Source organism: Myotis yumanensis, unplaced genomic scaffold (assembly GCF_028538775.1).
Source record: "Myotis yumanensis isolate MYYU_CA2020_CCGP unplaced genomic scaffold, mMyoYum1.0.hap1 SCAF_8, whole genome shotgun sequence".
Taxonomy (NCBI): Eukaryota; Metazoa; Chordata; class Mammalia; order Chiroptera; family Vespertilionidae; genus Myotis; species Myotis yumanensis.
The window spans coordinates 19232021-19245454 of NW_027223759.1; the positions used below are offsets into that span (position 1 = coordinate 19232021).

General features: G+C 40.9%; 1 protein-coding gene across 3 annotated transcripts in view; it reads left to right on the plus strand.

The window, feature by feature from the left end:
- The window catches only part of ATIC (5-aminoimidazole-4-carboxamide ribonucleotide formyltransferase/IMP cyclohydrolase), a 29440-nt gene extending 18741 nt beyond the window's left edge, over positions 1-10699 (plus strand). The window contains exons 13-16 of one of the 3 annotated variants that reach the window (XM_070422068.1): positions 6799-6891; positions 7609-7791; positions 9127-9282; positions 9604-10698. In XM_070422068.1, the coding sequence (XP_070278169.1) occupies positions 6799-6891; positions 7609-7791; positions 9127-9282; positions 9604-9723 (552 nt within the window). In that variant the 3' untranslated portion in view covers positions 9724-10698. Of the gene's footprint in view, positions 1-556; positions 3485-6798; positions 6892-7608; positions 7792-9126; positions 9283-9603 lie in introns of those variants that run through there. The other 2 variants (XM_070422067.1, XM_070422066.1) reach the window with 2 other exon arrangements.
- The last annotated feature ends 2735 nt before the right edge of the window (positions 10700-13434 follow it).

The following is a 13434-nucleotide window of genomic DNA, read 5'->3' on the forward strand; positions in this document are numbered from 1 at the left end:
TCTTTCATTTTTAACTTTGAAAATTAATGGTGCTGTGAAGTAAAGTAACTTGTGGGCATTTTGCATACAAATATCTTTCAGCCCTTCCAATTTTTTTCTTGGCCAAGGCTGTGAGGAATTGCAATTTCACATGGAAACAGTATTTTGCATCAGTGTAACTTTAAGCAGCTTACAATAAAGTGGGACCCTTTTATTACTTTATTAACCTATTTGGCTAATGTATCTTTAGAAATACAGAAAGGATATTGACATGGATTCCATGGTATCCATGTTGACATTTGTGCCAAACTACTAAAACTCTGACTTTGTAAAGTTTTTCTTGTAGTTTTATTGGTCTAATTAATTTAGCAGTACTTGATAGGTTTTGTGCCTCTGGTTGTGCTAGCTTGGATGTGTGTGTGTTTTTATTTACAAAGATGGAGGGTATGATTTTAATTACTCATTTATCTAAATTCTTCTCTACTTATTTCATCTCCATTTTTAATAGAAATTTGGGAACTTAAGGATGAGAATGGTGGTTTTATCCTCCTTTATGTTTCCCTCCCTTCTCTTAAAGCAGGTTTTTGTAAACGAAATGGAGGCAAGCAATATGACAGAAAAAGAATTCAGAGTAATGTTTTTAAAGATGCTCAACCATCTAGATGAGAAACTCACCGTCCTATGTAAGAATGAAGAGGAAATAAAGAATGATATCATTGCAATAAAGAACACATTAAAAGGTTCCAACAGTAGACCAGTAAAAGCAAAGGACCGAATCAGCAAGTTAGAAGACAGGGTAGAAAAAAACACCCAAGCTGAACAGCAATTGGAAAAAAACATTAAAAAGCAGGAGGAGAGTTTAAGGGAGCTTTGGGACAACATGAAACGAAACAACATACGCATAATCGGGGTGCCAGAAGCACAAGAAGAAGAGCAAGGAATAGAAAACCTATTTGAAGAAATAATGACAGAAAACTTCCCTCACTTGGGGAAGAAAAAAGTCACACAAGCACAGAGAGTTCCAAACAACATGAAACCAAAAAGACCCACACCAAGACATATCATAATCACAATGGCAAACATTAACGACAAAGAAAGAATCTTAAGAGCTGCAAGAGAGAGTCAGAAAGTTACCTACAAGGGATCTCCCATTAGACTATCAAATGATTTCTCAACAGAAACATATCTGGCCAGAAGGGAATGGAAAGAAGTATACAAAGTGATGCAAAGTAATGGACTGAATCCAAGAATACTCTATCCAGCAAGGCTATCATTCATAATTGAAGGTGAAATCAGGAGCTTCGCAGACAAAAATAAGCTCAGGGAGTTTATTGCCACCAAGCCAGCAATGCAAGAAATGCTAAAGGGACTGTTGTAAGAAGAAGAAATAGAAAGGGAAGAAGGGACACAGGCACAAAGAATAAAAATGGCAACAAAACTAGTACCTATCAATAATAACCTAAAACATAAATGGATTAAATGCTCCAATCAAAAGACAGGGTGGCTGAATGGATATGAAAACATGACCCATATGTATGCTATCTATAAGAGACCCACCTCACAACAAAGGATTCAGACAGACTGAAAGTTGAACAATGGAAAAAAAAAATTTTCAGGCAAATGGAAATGAAAAAAAAAGCTGCTGTAGCAATACTTAACTGACAAAATAGACCTCAAAGTGAAGTCTCTAACAAGAGATAAGGAAGGCCACTTCATAATACTAAAGGGATTGACACAACAAGAGGATATAACTCTGGTAAACATATGTACCCAATACATATATGTACCAGAATACATAAAAAACTCCTGGAAGATATCAAGGGAGAGATTGACAACAATATATAATCATAGTAGGGTACTTTAATCATTGACATCACTGGATAAATCTAGAAGAAAAAAAAATCAAACAGCAATCCTAAATGACTCACTAAATCAGATGGAATTGACATATTCAGAACATTTCACCACAAAGCATTGGAATATACATTCTTCTTAAGTGCACACGGGACATTTTCAAGGAGGTAGAAGACCTATATTTGGAAAATACAGGACATTGATAAAAGGGATAGAGGAAGATATAAACAAATGGAGGGATATACCATGTTCATGGATTTGTAGAATCAACATCATTAAAATGTCCACACTACACAAAGCAATCTATAGATTCATCACAATCCCCATTAAAATACCAACGACATATTTCACAGACCTAGAACAAACTCCAAAAATTCATCGGGAATAAAAAAAGACCCCCAGATAGCCACAGCAATCCTGAGAAAGAAGAACAAATTTGGGGGGATCACAATGCCAGATATCAAGTTACATTACAAAGCCCATGTTCTCAAAACTGCCTGGTACTGGCACAAGAACAGACAGACCAATGGAACAAAACAGAGAACCTAGAAATCCATCCAAACCATTATGCTCAATATTTGAGAAAGGATGTGAGCACATACAATGGAGTCAACTCAGTCTCTTCAATAAATGGTGTTGGGAAAATTGGACAGATACATGCAAATAACTGAAAATAAACCATCAATTTACACCATAAACAAAAATAAACTCAAAATGGATAAAGGACTTTAACGTAAGACAGGAAACCATAAAAATCTTAGAAGAATGCATAGGCAGCAAAATATCAGATACAGCTCCTAACAATATGTTCACCGACACATCTAGGGCAATGGAAACTAAAGAGAAAATAAACAAATGGGAATACATCAAAATAAACTTTAGCACAGCAAAAAAAACCCATCAACTAAAGAGGCAGTACATGGGAGAACATGTTTGCCAATGTGATGTCTGATAAGGGTTGAATCTCCAAAATTTATAGGGAACTCATACAATTTAACTAAAGGAAGATAATCTAATCAAAAAATGAGCAAAGTACCTAAAATAGACACCTCTCTAATGTGGACATACAGTAGGCCAAGAGGTATATGAAAAAATGCTCAAAGGCACTAATTATCCGAGAAATGCAAATAAAAACGACAATGAGGTACCACCTTACATGAGTCAGAATGGCTATCATCAACAAATCAACTAAGGACACGTGCTGGCAAGGATGTGGAGAAAAGGGAACCCTTGTACACGCCTGGTGGGAATCCAGACTGGTGCAATCACTGTGTAAAACAGTATGGAGTTTCCTCAGAAAATTAAAAATGGAACTCCCATTTAACCTAGTAATCCCACTTCTAGGAATATATCCCAAGATTTCAGAAACACCAGTCAGAAAGAACATATGCACTCCTATGTTCATATCACAATTCACCATAGCTAAGATTTGGAAACAATGTTAAGTGCCCGTCAGCAGATGAGTGTATTAAAAACTGGTACATCTACATAATGGAATACTATGCTGTTGTAAAAAAGAAAGAACTTACCGTTTACAACATCATGGATGGACCTCAAGAGCATTATGCTAAGCAAAATAACCCAGCCAGAGAAATAATGAACAACATAAACTGATCTAGAGACAGAATCTAACAGACCATCAAATGTCAGAGGGGAGGCCTGCGGGTGGGAGGGGAGTTGTGGGTAAGAGATCAACGAAAGAACTTGTATGCATATAAGCATAACCAATGGACACAGGGAGGCGGGCAATGAAGGCTGGGCCTATGGGGCAGGGGTAGGCTGGGAGAGGGCAATGGGGGGAAAGGGGGGCATATGTAATACTTTCAACAATAAAGAATTAAAAAACACACACCTTTAACCAATTTAAAAAACAGGTTTTTGTTAACATTCCAGCCTCTAAATCATCAGATTGCACAATTAGATCTAGAGTGGTTTCGGTCCTGAGAGAGCCACAGAAGTAAAAGATATATGTATATATCTTTCTCAGGATATATACATATACTAGAGGCCCGGTGCACAAAAATTTGTGCACTCGGGGTGGGCGGGGGGGGGTCCTTCAGCCCGGCCTGCGCCCATTTGCAGTCCACGACCCCTTGGGGGATGTCCACCGGTTGACTTAGGCCCACTCCCTGGGGGATCAGGCCTAAGTTTGCAGGCAGATAGACATCCTGGCAGCCAGGGAGCCCTCAGGGGATGTCCAACTAAAGGCTTAGGCCCCCAAGGCTCTTAAGTGCTACCACAGAGGTGGGAGAGGCTCCTGCCACCACCTCTGTGCTGGCCAGCCATGAGCCAGCTTCTGGCTGAGTGGCATTCCCCTGGATGGTGGCTTGCATTGTCCCACCATGCCTGCAGTATGCAAATTAGCCACCATCTTTGTTGGCGGTTAACTTGCATATCTCACTGATTAGCCAATGGGAGGTGTAGCGAAGGTACCGTCAATTACCATGTTTGTCTTATTAGATAGGATTCTAAAGGCATGGTGCATGGATTTGTGCACATTGAAAGTAAACTAATTAGAAGGTGGCTGGTTGGGCAGGACTGGGCGAGGCAGGCCAGACACTCCCTGGAGCCAACCTCCCACGGTCCGTCCTCTGCCAGCTGCCCCTGGGGCAGTGCCGGGGCTCGAAGAGTGTCTGCAGAATGAGCAGGGTCCCTCTGGCAGTTGGGGTCCCTTGGCCTGGCCTGCGGGGATTGGGCCGAAACCGGCAGTCCAACATCCCCTGAGGGGTCCCAGAGTATGAGAGGACACTCTGCAAAGCTGCTATTGCTCCGCAGCTCCTGCATGAGTGTCTGCCCCTAGGTGGTCATTGCGCATCATAGCTACCAGCTTAGGCTTTTAGGTTGATAGATGGATGGGAGAGGGAGAGAGAAATAGAAACATCAATGATGAGAAAATCATTGATTGGCTGCCTCCTGCACACCCCGTACTTGGGATGGAGCCCGCAACTCAGGCATATTCCCTTGACCAGAATCAAATCTGGGACCCTTCAGTCCACAAGGCAATGCTCTATCCACTGCCAAACTAGCTAGCACAGGTGTTAAATATTAATGAACATGCCTGAATTACTTCCTCTTCCATGTTTTAAAAATACTGCTTTAACTTTTTTGACATCTTTGGGGCCCCTCACCTGCACCCCTTCCTTGACGTTTCCTATTCCTTCATCCTAACCCAGGACACCAGGTTATACTTGAAGGTGGGCATCTAGGAGGCCAGCACTGACTATTTCTTAGAAACAGGAATGGAAGTACAGCCAGTGACTCAGACAGCAGACACAGATAGGAGAGGATATATTACATTATTAGCACCTTAGAATTACACATTCTTAAAAAATGCTAAAAATGGTTTTTAATTAAGTTTTTAATTTTGAGAGTAAAAAAATTATAGATTCTCATTCAGTTTTACAGGTTCCCAAGTACCTTGTACCCCATTTCCCTAATGGTAGAGTCTTGCAAAACTATAGGACAGTGTCACAGCTGTGGTATTGACTTCGATGCAGTCGAGACAGTGCATTTCCATCACCAAGGATCCCTCTTGTTGCTCTATGCAGCCACACTCCTCACTCCACCCCTTCTGAACCGTGGGCAACGACGAATCTGTTCTCCCTTTTCTGTCACTTTTGTTCATTGTACATTCATGAACAGGTTTTTGTGTTAACATGTTTTTATTTCTGTTATTGTAATTTCTGGGTGCTGGATAATATCGTAGCTGCATGTTTAGTTTTTTTAATGTGTTTTTTATTGATTTTTAGAGAGAGAGGAAGGAAGAGGGAGACAAAAACAAGGAACACCATTGATTGGCTGCCTCCTGCACGCCCCCTCCTTAGAGATTGACCCCAGGTTTCTGGGTTGGCATTCAACCATTGAACCACACCAGCCGGGCTGCATGTTTAGTTTTTTAAGAAACTGCCAAACTTTTCCTGGGAGTTTTGGAAGTTTTACATTTTACACCTGCAGTGTATGTGTGGTCCCGTTTCTCTGCATTCTTACCAGCTTTTTTTTTAAGATAGGCGTGTGGCATTGTCTCATTTTAATTAGCATTTCCTAATAACGAATGTTGGATTTTTTTTTCATGGGTTTATTTGCCATCTATATATCCTTTGTGCTGAAATGTCTCTGTGTCTTTTGTCAACATTTTCTAATTAGATTCTTACTGTGGGTGAGTTTTGACAGGTGTTTATATATTTAGACACTAGTTCTTTGTTGGTGTGTGGTTTGCAATTATTTCCTAGTCTGTAGCTTGTCTTTTTATCCTCTCCAGGCTGTGTCTTTTGCAGAGCAGAAATTCTGAATTTTGATGAAGTCTGATTCTTCAGTTTTTCAATTAGCTAATTTATCAGTTAGCTGCTGCTTAGGTCCTTTACCCACTTAGCATACCAACATAGATCATCATCCTTTTCAGTTTGTATTTCCCCGTTATGTTAAAGATAGTGACTTTGAGGCTATAATATTTGTTTTATATTGGAACTGGTAGTTCACAATGCATTTTTTAACATTTCTACTGAGGCTATGCTAGATAAAGCAGAACATGATCCTAATTTGACTTTCCCCAAACAGCCTTGGCTGTATGTGGGCATCACAGTTGTTTGTAATATCTGAAAATTATTCTGAGTGTCTTTTTCTGAATATAAATGTTATCATGCCTCCAGGTATTTGCTGGTACTATGGTAGAGAAAATAGTATTTGTTAGTGTTGGAGTGGATATGGCATTTCTTAATCTTGTGTGTGACAATGTAAACAGGCTTAAGCCAAAGCTGTTGCAAAGCGGTGTCAGTTTGAATCTGTGATGCATTAGGCGTTGTGCTAAGTTCCATGACAAATATGTTCAATATTGATCTTTTCATGCTAGGGCTTAGCCTGAATAGTTTAACCACATTGTAAGTCTATCACAATAAGTGCCAAATAAGATGCTTAAAGTTAAATGAAGTTTACAAGCCTGGTGCCACTTACCATCCTGTGTCTGTTCAGTTGCCGGAATCTGCGCTCCGAGACCTCATCGTGGCCACCGTTGCTGTGAAGTACACTCAGTCCAACTCCGTGTGCTACGCCAAGAACGGGCAGGTAACAGAGCCGTGACACTCACCCGAGGGGCTGTGGTTTTACAAAATGATACTCAAAAGTCCGCCTGCCTGTGGTGCTAGACCAACTTGAAGGGGAAAATTTGCCAAATTTTTCTCTCCTGGGTTTGTCAGAATTTCTTGAGTAAGTTGGTGGACGGTTCAAGCCTAGAATGGGTTGGCACATTTCGGATTAGTGGGACTAGAACAGCTGCTACAAAACTGGCTTATTCACCCTCCCCACCATTAGTAGGAGTAAAAAATGATGATGCCACCCACCAGCCCTTATTTTTTCTTCTCACTGTCTTCAGCTCTTCTCTTGGCATTCGTTTGGCCCATAAGGGGAGGGGGAGGGTGGATATTCATTAGTGTGTGCCCAGGAAGACCCTCTCAAAGTCAGACTTTTAAAAGATTGCTAGTCTCCAATGACAGAAACCTGGGAGTTGTGGCTACTGGTCTCCTCAGGTTCTAATAAGTTCCAGTAAGCCCATGCTTCACTACATATGTCCAGGAGTTGTAGAAACTTACAGAATATGAAGAGGTAAACTGTATAAATAGTAGTCATAAACCTCTTACCCTCACGTATTTGCATGTCTCTTATTTTGGCCTGCTTTTTTCTTCACGAAATTAATAGCTGGGTTTGGGGGAATCTGCACAAAAGATGCTTTGAGACAGATGTGTGGTTGGAAGAGGCATTCATGGCGATATCCATGTCCTCCAGGTGATTGGCATTGGAGCAGGACAGCAATCTCGGATCCACTGCACACGCCTGGCCGGAGATAAGGCGAACTTCTGGTGGCTCCGGCATCACCCACGAGTGCTCTCGATGAAGTTCAAAACCGGAGTGAAGAGAGCAGAAATCTCCAACGCCATCGATCAGTATGTTACTGGGACCATCGGCGAGGTACATACAAGGCTTCTCGTTGGGCTATGAGTGGGGTGTGTTATTATGTTCACTCTTTTCTGTGTGACTTTTATCTTCATCACTACAAAGAGAAAATGCTATTATTTTGAAATTCTGTATTACTTAAAATTGTTACTCTACACTGGTTACCAATTCCTCATTGTCCTCTTTCTCTTTTAACTTTCTTCATCCCTTTCTGACACCACAAATAATATTCTCTGTCTTTTCAAATTATAACCATTGGTTTAGTTTTGTGTGTTTGTATTTCCCCTGTTGATGATAAGTTTTTGACAAGATGGACTGATTTTCATGCATCTTAAGGTGTCAGTCACAGTGCCACTCATGACACTACATGTTAGGTGTATGTTCAACATTACATACAAATTGCCTGATAGCAGATAACCAGTATGTCTCTTCTCCACCCATATTTCCTCCAAGCACCGTTAACAATTCATGCTTTTGTTATATTTCATGCTCTTTAATATCTTTTGTTCTGAAGAAGGTGTATGGGAACATTAAAAATTGCAAGAATCAGGTAGCCTGCTAAAAAAATAGGGGTTAGTCCAGTTTCTGGATATTAGCAAGTGCTTAAGACATATTGGATGGAAAACAAGAGAAAGGTCCTGTAATCAAAATCTCAGTGGTTTTCTGAAGGGTGAGTACTACACGGAGGTGTTCATTCAGGGTCAGGAATCTGGCATAGCGAGTGTCATTGAAGAGCGAGGCTGCCGAGTGTGCCTTGTGACTGAAGTACTTGAAACAACTTTCCCTTTTTATTTTAACTGTGTACTTTTCTGTTTGATATTACCAAGCAAAACCCTTCTAATTTTCCTAGAAAGGTCTTTATATGTGAACAGGAATAAAAGTATGTGCTTTAAGCCCCTCCCCCCCAAAAGAAAACCACCCAAATTGGAAGCACCTTCTTAAAATATAGATATTATGAATTGTGTTTTGATTTGTCAAGAAGACTATATACTGAGGCTAGTTGTATAAATGTATTGTTAGTCTTGCTTTGATACAGGAATATAAATTGGTAGATTTAACTTGAGCAGAGATTAAAGAACAAAATATATTTGGAATAAACTGATGTAGAATGTAAATGGGATAGTCTTTATTTGCTACACTTAGAATCAGTTTTCTTCCTTAATGAAATGTTAAAGCATTAAAAAGAGAGAGAGAGAGAGAGATTCTAGAAATATGAGCCTGAATGTAAATGCCACTATTTATAATGAAGAAGTCCTGGGAGAAATGCCCAAGTGCTCTCCAGCATCGTGGCGTCAGACAGCCCTAAAGAGGATGTCAGAACTTTCCTCTCTCTCTTCCCCCCACACACAGGATGAAGATCTGGTAAAGTGGAAGGCGCTGTTTGAGGAAGTCCCTGAATTGCTGACCGAGGCCGAGAAGAAGGAATGGGTGGACAAGCTTAGTGAAGTGTCCGTCAGCTCGGATGCCTTCTTTCCTTTCAGGGACAATGTGGACAGAGCTAAAAGGGTAAGTGTGGCGTGCGTGTGTGGTGCGGAGAATTGATCACTATGTAGAGAGTTGCAGAAACCCTGCTTCTGATTGTAAGTTCTGTGAGTTATGTATTCTATGTGCCATGTCAGGATAGTTAGTTAGAGAACTGTTTGACTTCTCCATGTGATGTATGAATGACTCTGGTCCTGTTATTTCTGTCTTTTGTCTGAGTGAATCAGTCTGCAGTGTGAGTCATTCTTAGCGTATGCTTTGGTAATTCGGATTTTGACTTTTGTGCGTTTTAACATAAAATTGTGTTCAGAAAGTCAGTATCTATTCCTCCTCCTCCCCTCCTAGAGTGGCGTGGCGTATATTGCTGCTCCGTCCGGTTCTGCTGCTGACAAGGTTGTGATGGAGGCCTGCGATGAACTGGGAATAGTCCTCGCTCACACGAGTCTTCGGCTCTTTCACCACTAATTTCATCACATGCGCTTTAAGTTTGTTTATGTGGGTGAAAAATCATGTGGGCAATTTTGAAAATACTTTGGAAAAAATAAGAATAAGTCTGAATAATAACCTTGGATTCATGGTGTCCAGTAGTTGTATGTAATTTTTCCTAAAGATATAGGTTCTTGCCCTGACCGGTTTGGCTCAGTGGGTAGAGCGTCGGCCTGCGGACTGAAGGGTCCCGGGTTTGATTCCAGTCAAGGGCATGTACATCTGCCTCCCAGTAGGGGGTGTGTGGGAGGCAGATGATCGATGTTTCTAACTCTATCCCTCTCCCTTCTTCTCTGTAAAAAATCAATAAAGTACATTTAAAAAAAAAAGATATAGGTTCTTGAGGCGTGCTCTCCCTCTCAGGGACACAGCTGTGCCTGTCCCGTCTCCCTCCTCCTCCCCCAGGTGTGTTACCTTCGTCTTTCTCTCTCCTAAGCTCCAAGGGCCCTTCTTCTGCCCCTGTAACTAGCTTTCTGAGCCTACGCAGCCCAGCTGGCTCGCTTCTATTATCTCTAAACAAACCTTCTCTGATAATTTGGGGGAGGAAAATGATCTAGGGTCTTGCGAATGATCAACATTACACACAAACATTTGTGTGTAAGAAATACAGGAATATCCCAACCTCCTGGAGCTCAGCACATCCCAAAACATTATTTGTGAGAAACTTCTAAGAACCATCACGTGAGCCAGAGAAACCGAGCAGCGCTGACTAGATGCCACAATCCTACTCAGTTTCTGTTCATCACACTTATAAAAAGCATGGCTTTCTGCCTTCTAAGCACAGCAGATTGTCCCTGGGGACCAAAACCTAGGAAGAGATTAATGTCTTCTGTTGACCCCATATAGTATATACGGACGGATAATGCTGGTACTTACTTTCCCTCCATGAGAAGTGAAATGTTTCCCGTCACTTCAGCAGTGTCCGCTCTGCAGCTGCATAAAAAATATAACGACTGCTTAGTGCCCAGAAGCAGACCACACTCCACTTTGGATTCCCACGGAGCAGTCCAGCGCGGCAAGGGGGTGGGGGGTGGGGTGGGCAGCGCCTCCCTGCGTCATGATGTAATCGTGCATTTACGTCCTGCAAGTGTGGTCCTGACTATAACCTGTTACACCTGAGACCAGTTAAAAGCTTTTGTCATCTTTCCCCTTAAACCAGTGGTTCTCAACCTTGGCTGCACATTAGAATCACTTGAGAATCTTTTAAAAATCCTGATTTCTGGGCTTCATCCTCCGGAAATTCTGTTTCTTTGTTACTAATGTTGTGGCTCCACCCCATATCAAAGAAACAGAATTTCCGGAGGATGAAGCCCAGAAATCAGGATTTTAAAAAGATTCCCAGGTGATTCTAATGTGCAGTCAAGGTTGAGAACCACTGCCTTAAACAGAGGAGTCCCACCTTCTGCCATGTCTTTAACCTACCTCCTCCCCAATTAAAATTTCTGCAGCTTTTTTTTTTTTAAGGTCATTAATATATTGACTAATGTAGCCTGTGTATAGTACCCTCCCACATTGAGCCAAGGCTGGCTTGTGTGATGTGACCAATAAAATAATGTATAAGAAAGTGTGACCTCTGAAGATAGGTCATGAAGACATTCAGTTCATTCATATTCTTGTCAATCAATTATTGATACATTTGGATTTGAAATTTGAAATGATAGCTCTATTTTTCTCCTAATAAGTTAAGAACTTGTGCCCACTTTCACAACTTTGTCCCTCCCCACTCCTCCACCCCCCTCAAAACTCCCATAATGAATCCTAAGCTTTCAATTCTGGGTTAGGGAGATAAATTGTTTCTTAGCTATTTTTTTAAAGATAACGTTTCTGTTCACTATTACTTCACATATCTCTTGCAGTATCCCCTGAGTTTATCTCTCTTGTAGAAACTATGCAGTGTGGTCTGCTAGGCACAGATTGTAATAAATCATGCCTATGGAAAGAGCATAAAACAGCTACAGTTCAAGGAATATTTTTTTAAAAAAATGTTTTTATTGATTTTTAGAGAGAGAGGAAGGGAGAGGGCTAGAGAGAAAAAGTGATGAGGGAAACATCATTGATTGGCTGCCTCCTGCACACCCCCTCCTGGAGATCGAGCCCGCAACCCAGGCATGTGCCCTGATCGGGAATCAAACCAGTGACTTAGTTGATGGGTTGATGCTCAACCACTGAGCCACACCGTCCAGGCAAGGAATAATTTTTAAACAAACACCTATCACCAACAACCAGGTCAAGAAAAATATTTTTTCCAATAGTACCCCTCCCCCCATGCCCGTTCTAGATTGTGGCCCCATCTTACTCTCCTCAAAACTGTCTCAAGCTCTTTGAGATAATCACTACCTTGTTTTGCCACTCACTGCTGGGTGAGCTTGGGTTTATAGTTTAACCTCTTGAAATTTGTTTTTCATCTATAACCTGGGGGAAGATTTGTTCCTGGAAAAGAGTAGCTCCCTTTTCAAAATAAATGTCCTGGATATTTGTCAGGGTCAAGTCCCAGCTCTGCTACTGACCTGGCTAATTCACTCAGCCTTTCCTTCACTATTGTGGAGTAATGGTGCTGACAGTACCCACCTCTTAACGGTTGCTCTGAGGGGTAAATAGATAATGAGAGCACATGGAACACCACCTGGAACTTAAGAAATGCTGTCTAGCCCTAGCTGGTTTGGCTCAGTGGCTAGAACATCAGCCTGCAGACTGAAGGGTCTCAGGTTCGATTTCAGTCAAGGGCACATGCCTGGGTTGTGTGCTCAATTCCCAGTAGGGGGCGTGCAGGAAGCAGCAGATCAATGATTCTCATCTTTGATGTTTCTATCTTTCCCCTCTCCCTTCCTCTCTGAAATCAATAAAAAATATATTTAAAAAAAAAGAAATGCTGTTTATAAAAAATGCTGATTATTTTCATAATGCTTTTGTGTATATGATGGCATGGAAGGTACTGGAGGATATTAATGTATGGAAATTTCCATAAAAAGTAGTAAGTGTATATTTATGGAAGAGTTTATTTCAGTTTCCGAATAGGTAGCCAAAATGTTTCTGAGTTCCTACACCCTAACACCTACTCTTTTTCCCACATTCCACTTTTTACCAATAAACAAAAGGATATATTAAGACTTTTCTGGAACTAATATGGCTTTTTTTTTTTTTACTTTTTTTATTGAAATAAAATTTATGAAACATAACTTTTACTATTTTAACCATTTTACAGTGTACAAGCCAGTGATTGTAAGTATATTCACATTATCTAGTCCTGCTATCACACTATCTAGTTGCAGAACATTTTCATTATCCCACAAAGAATCTCCATCCCCAGTAGCAGTTACTCTCTATTCCTCAGCCCCTGATAACAATCTACGTTCTCTTTCTATTGGTTTGCCTATTCTGGACATTTCATATGAATGGAATCATGTGATATGTGCCTGACTTCTTTCACTTAGCACAATGTTTCTAAGGTTCATGTTGTAGAATGTGTGAGTACTTCCCTTTTTATGGTCAAATAATCCTCCAGTGAATGAATAGACCACATTCTGTTTACTCGTTCATCCATTGATGGACATTTGGGTTGGCTCCACTTTGGGGCTACAATGAATAATGGTGCTATGAACATTTTTGTACAAGTCTGTATGTGAACATGCTTCAGTTCTGGCTGTGTACCTAGGGGTAGCATCGCAGGGCCCTATGGAAATAGGGGTTAAC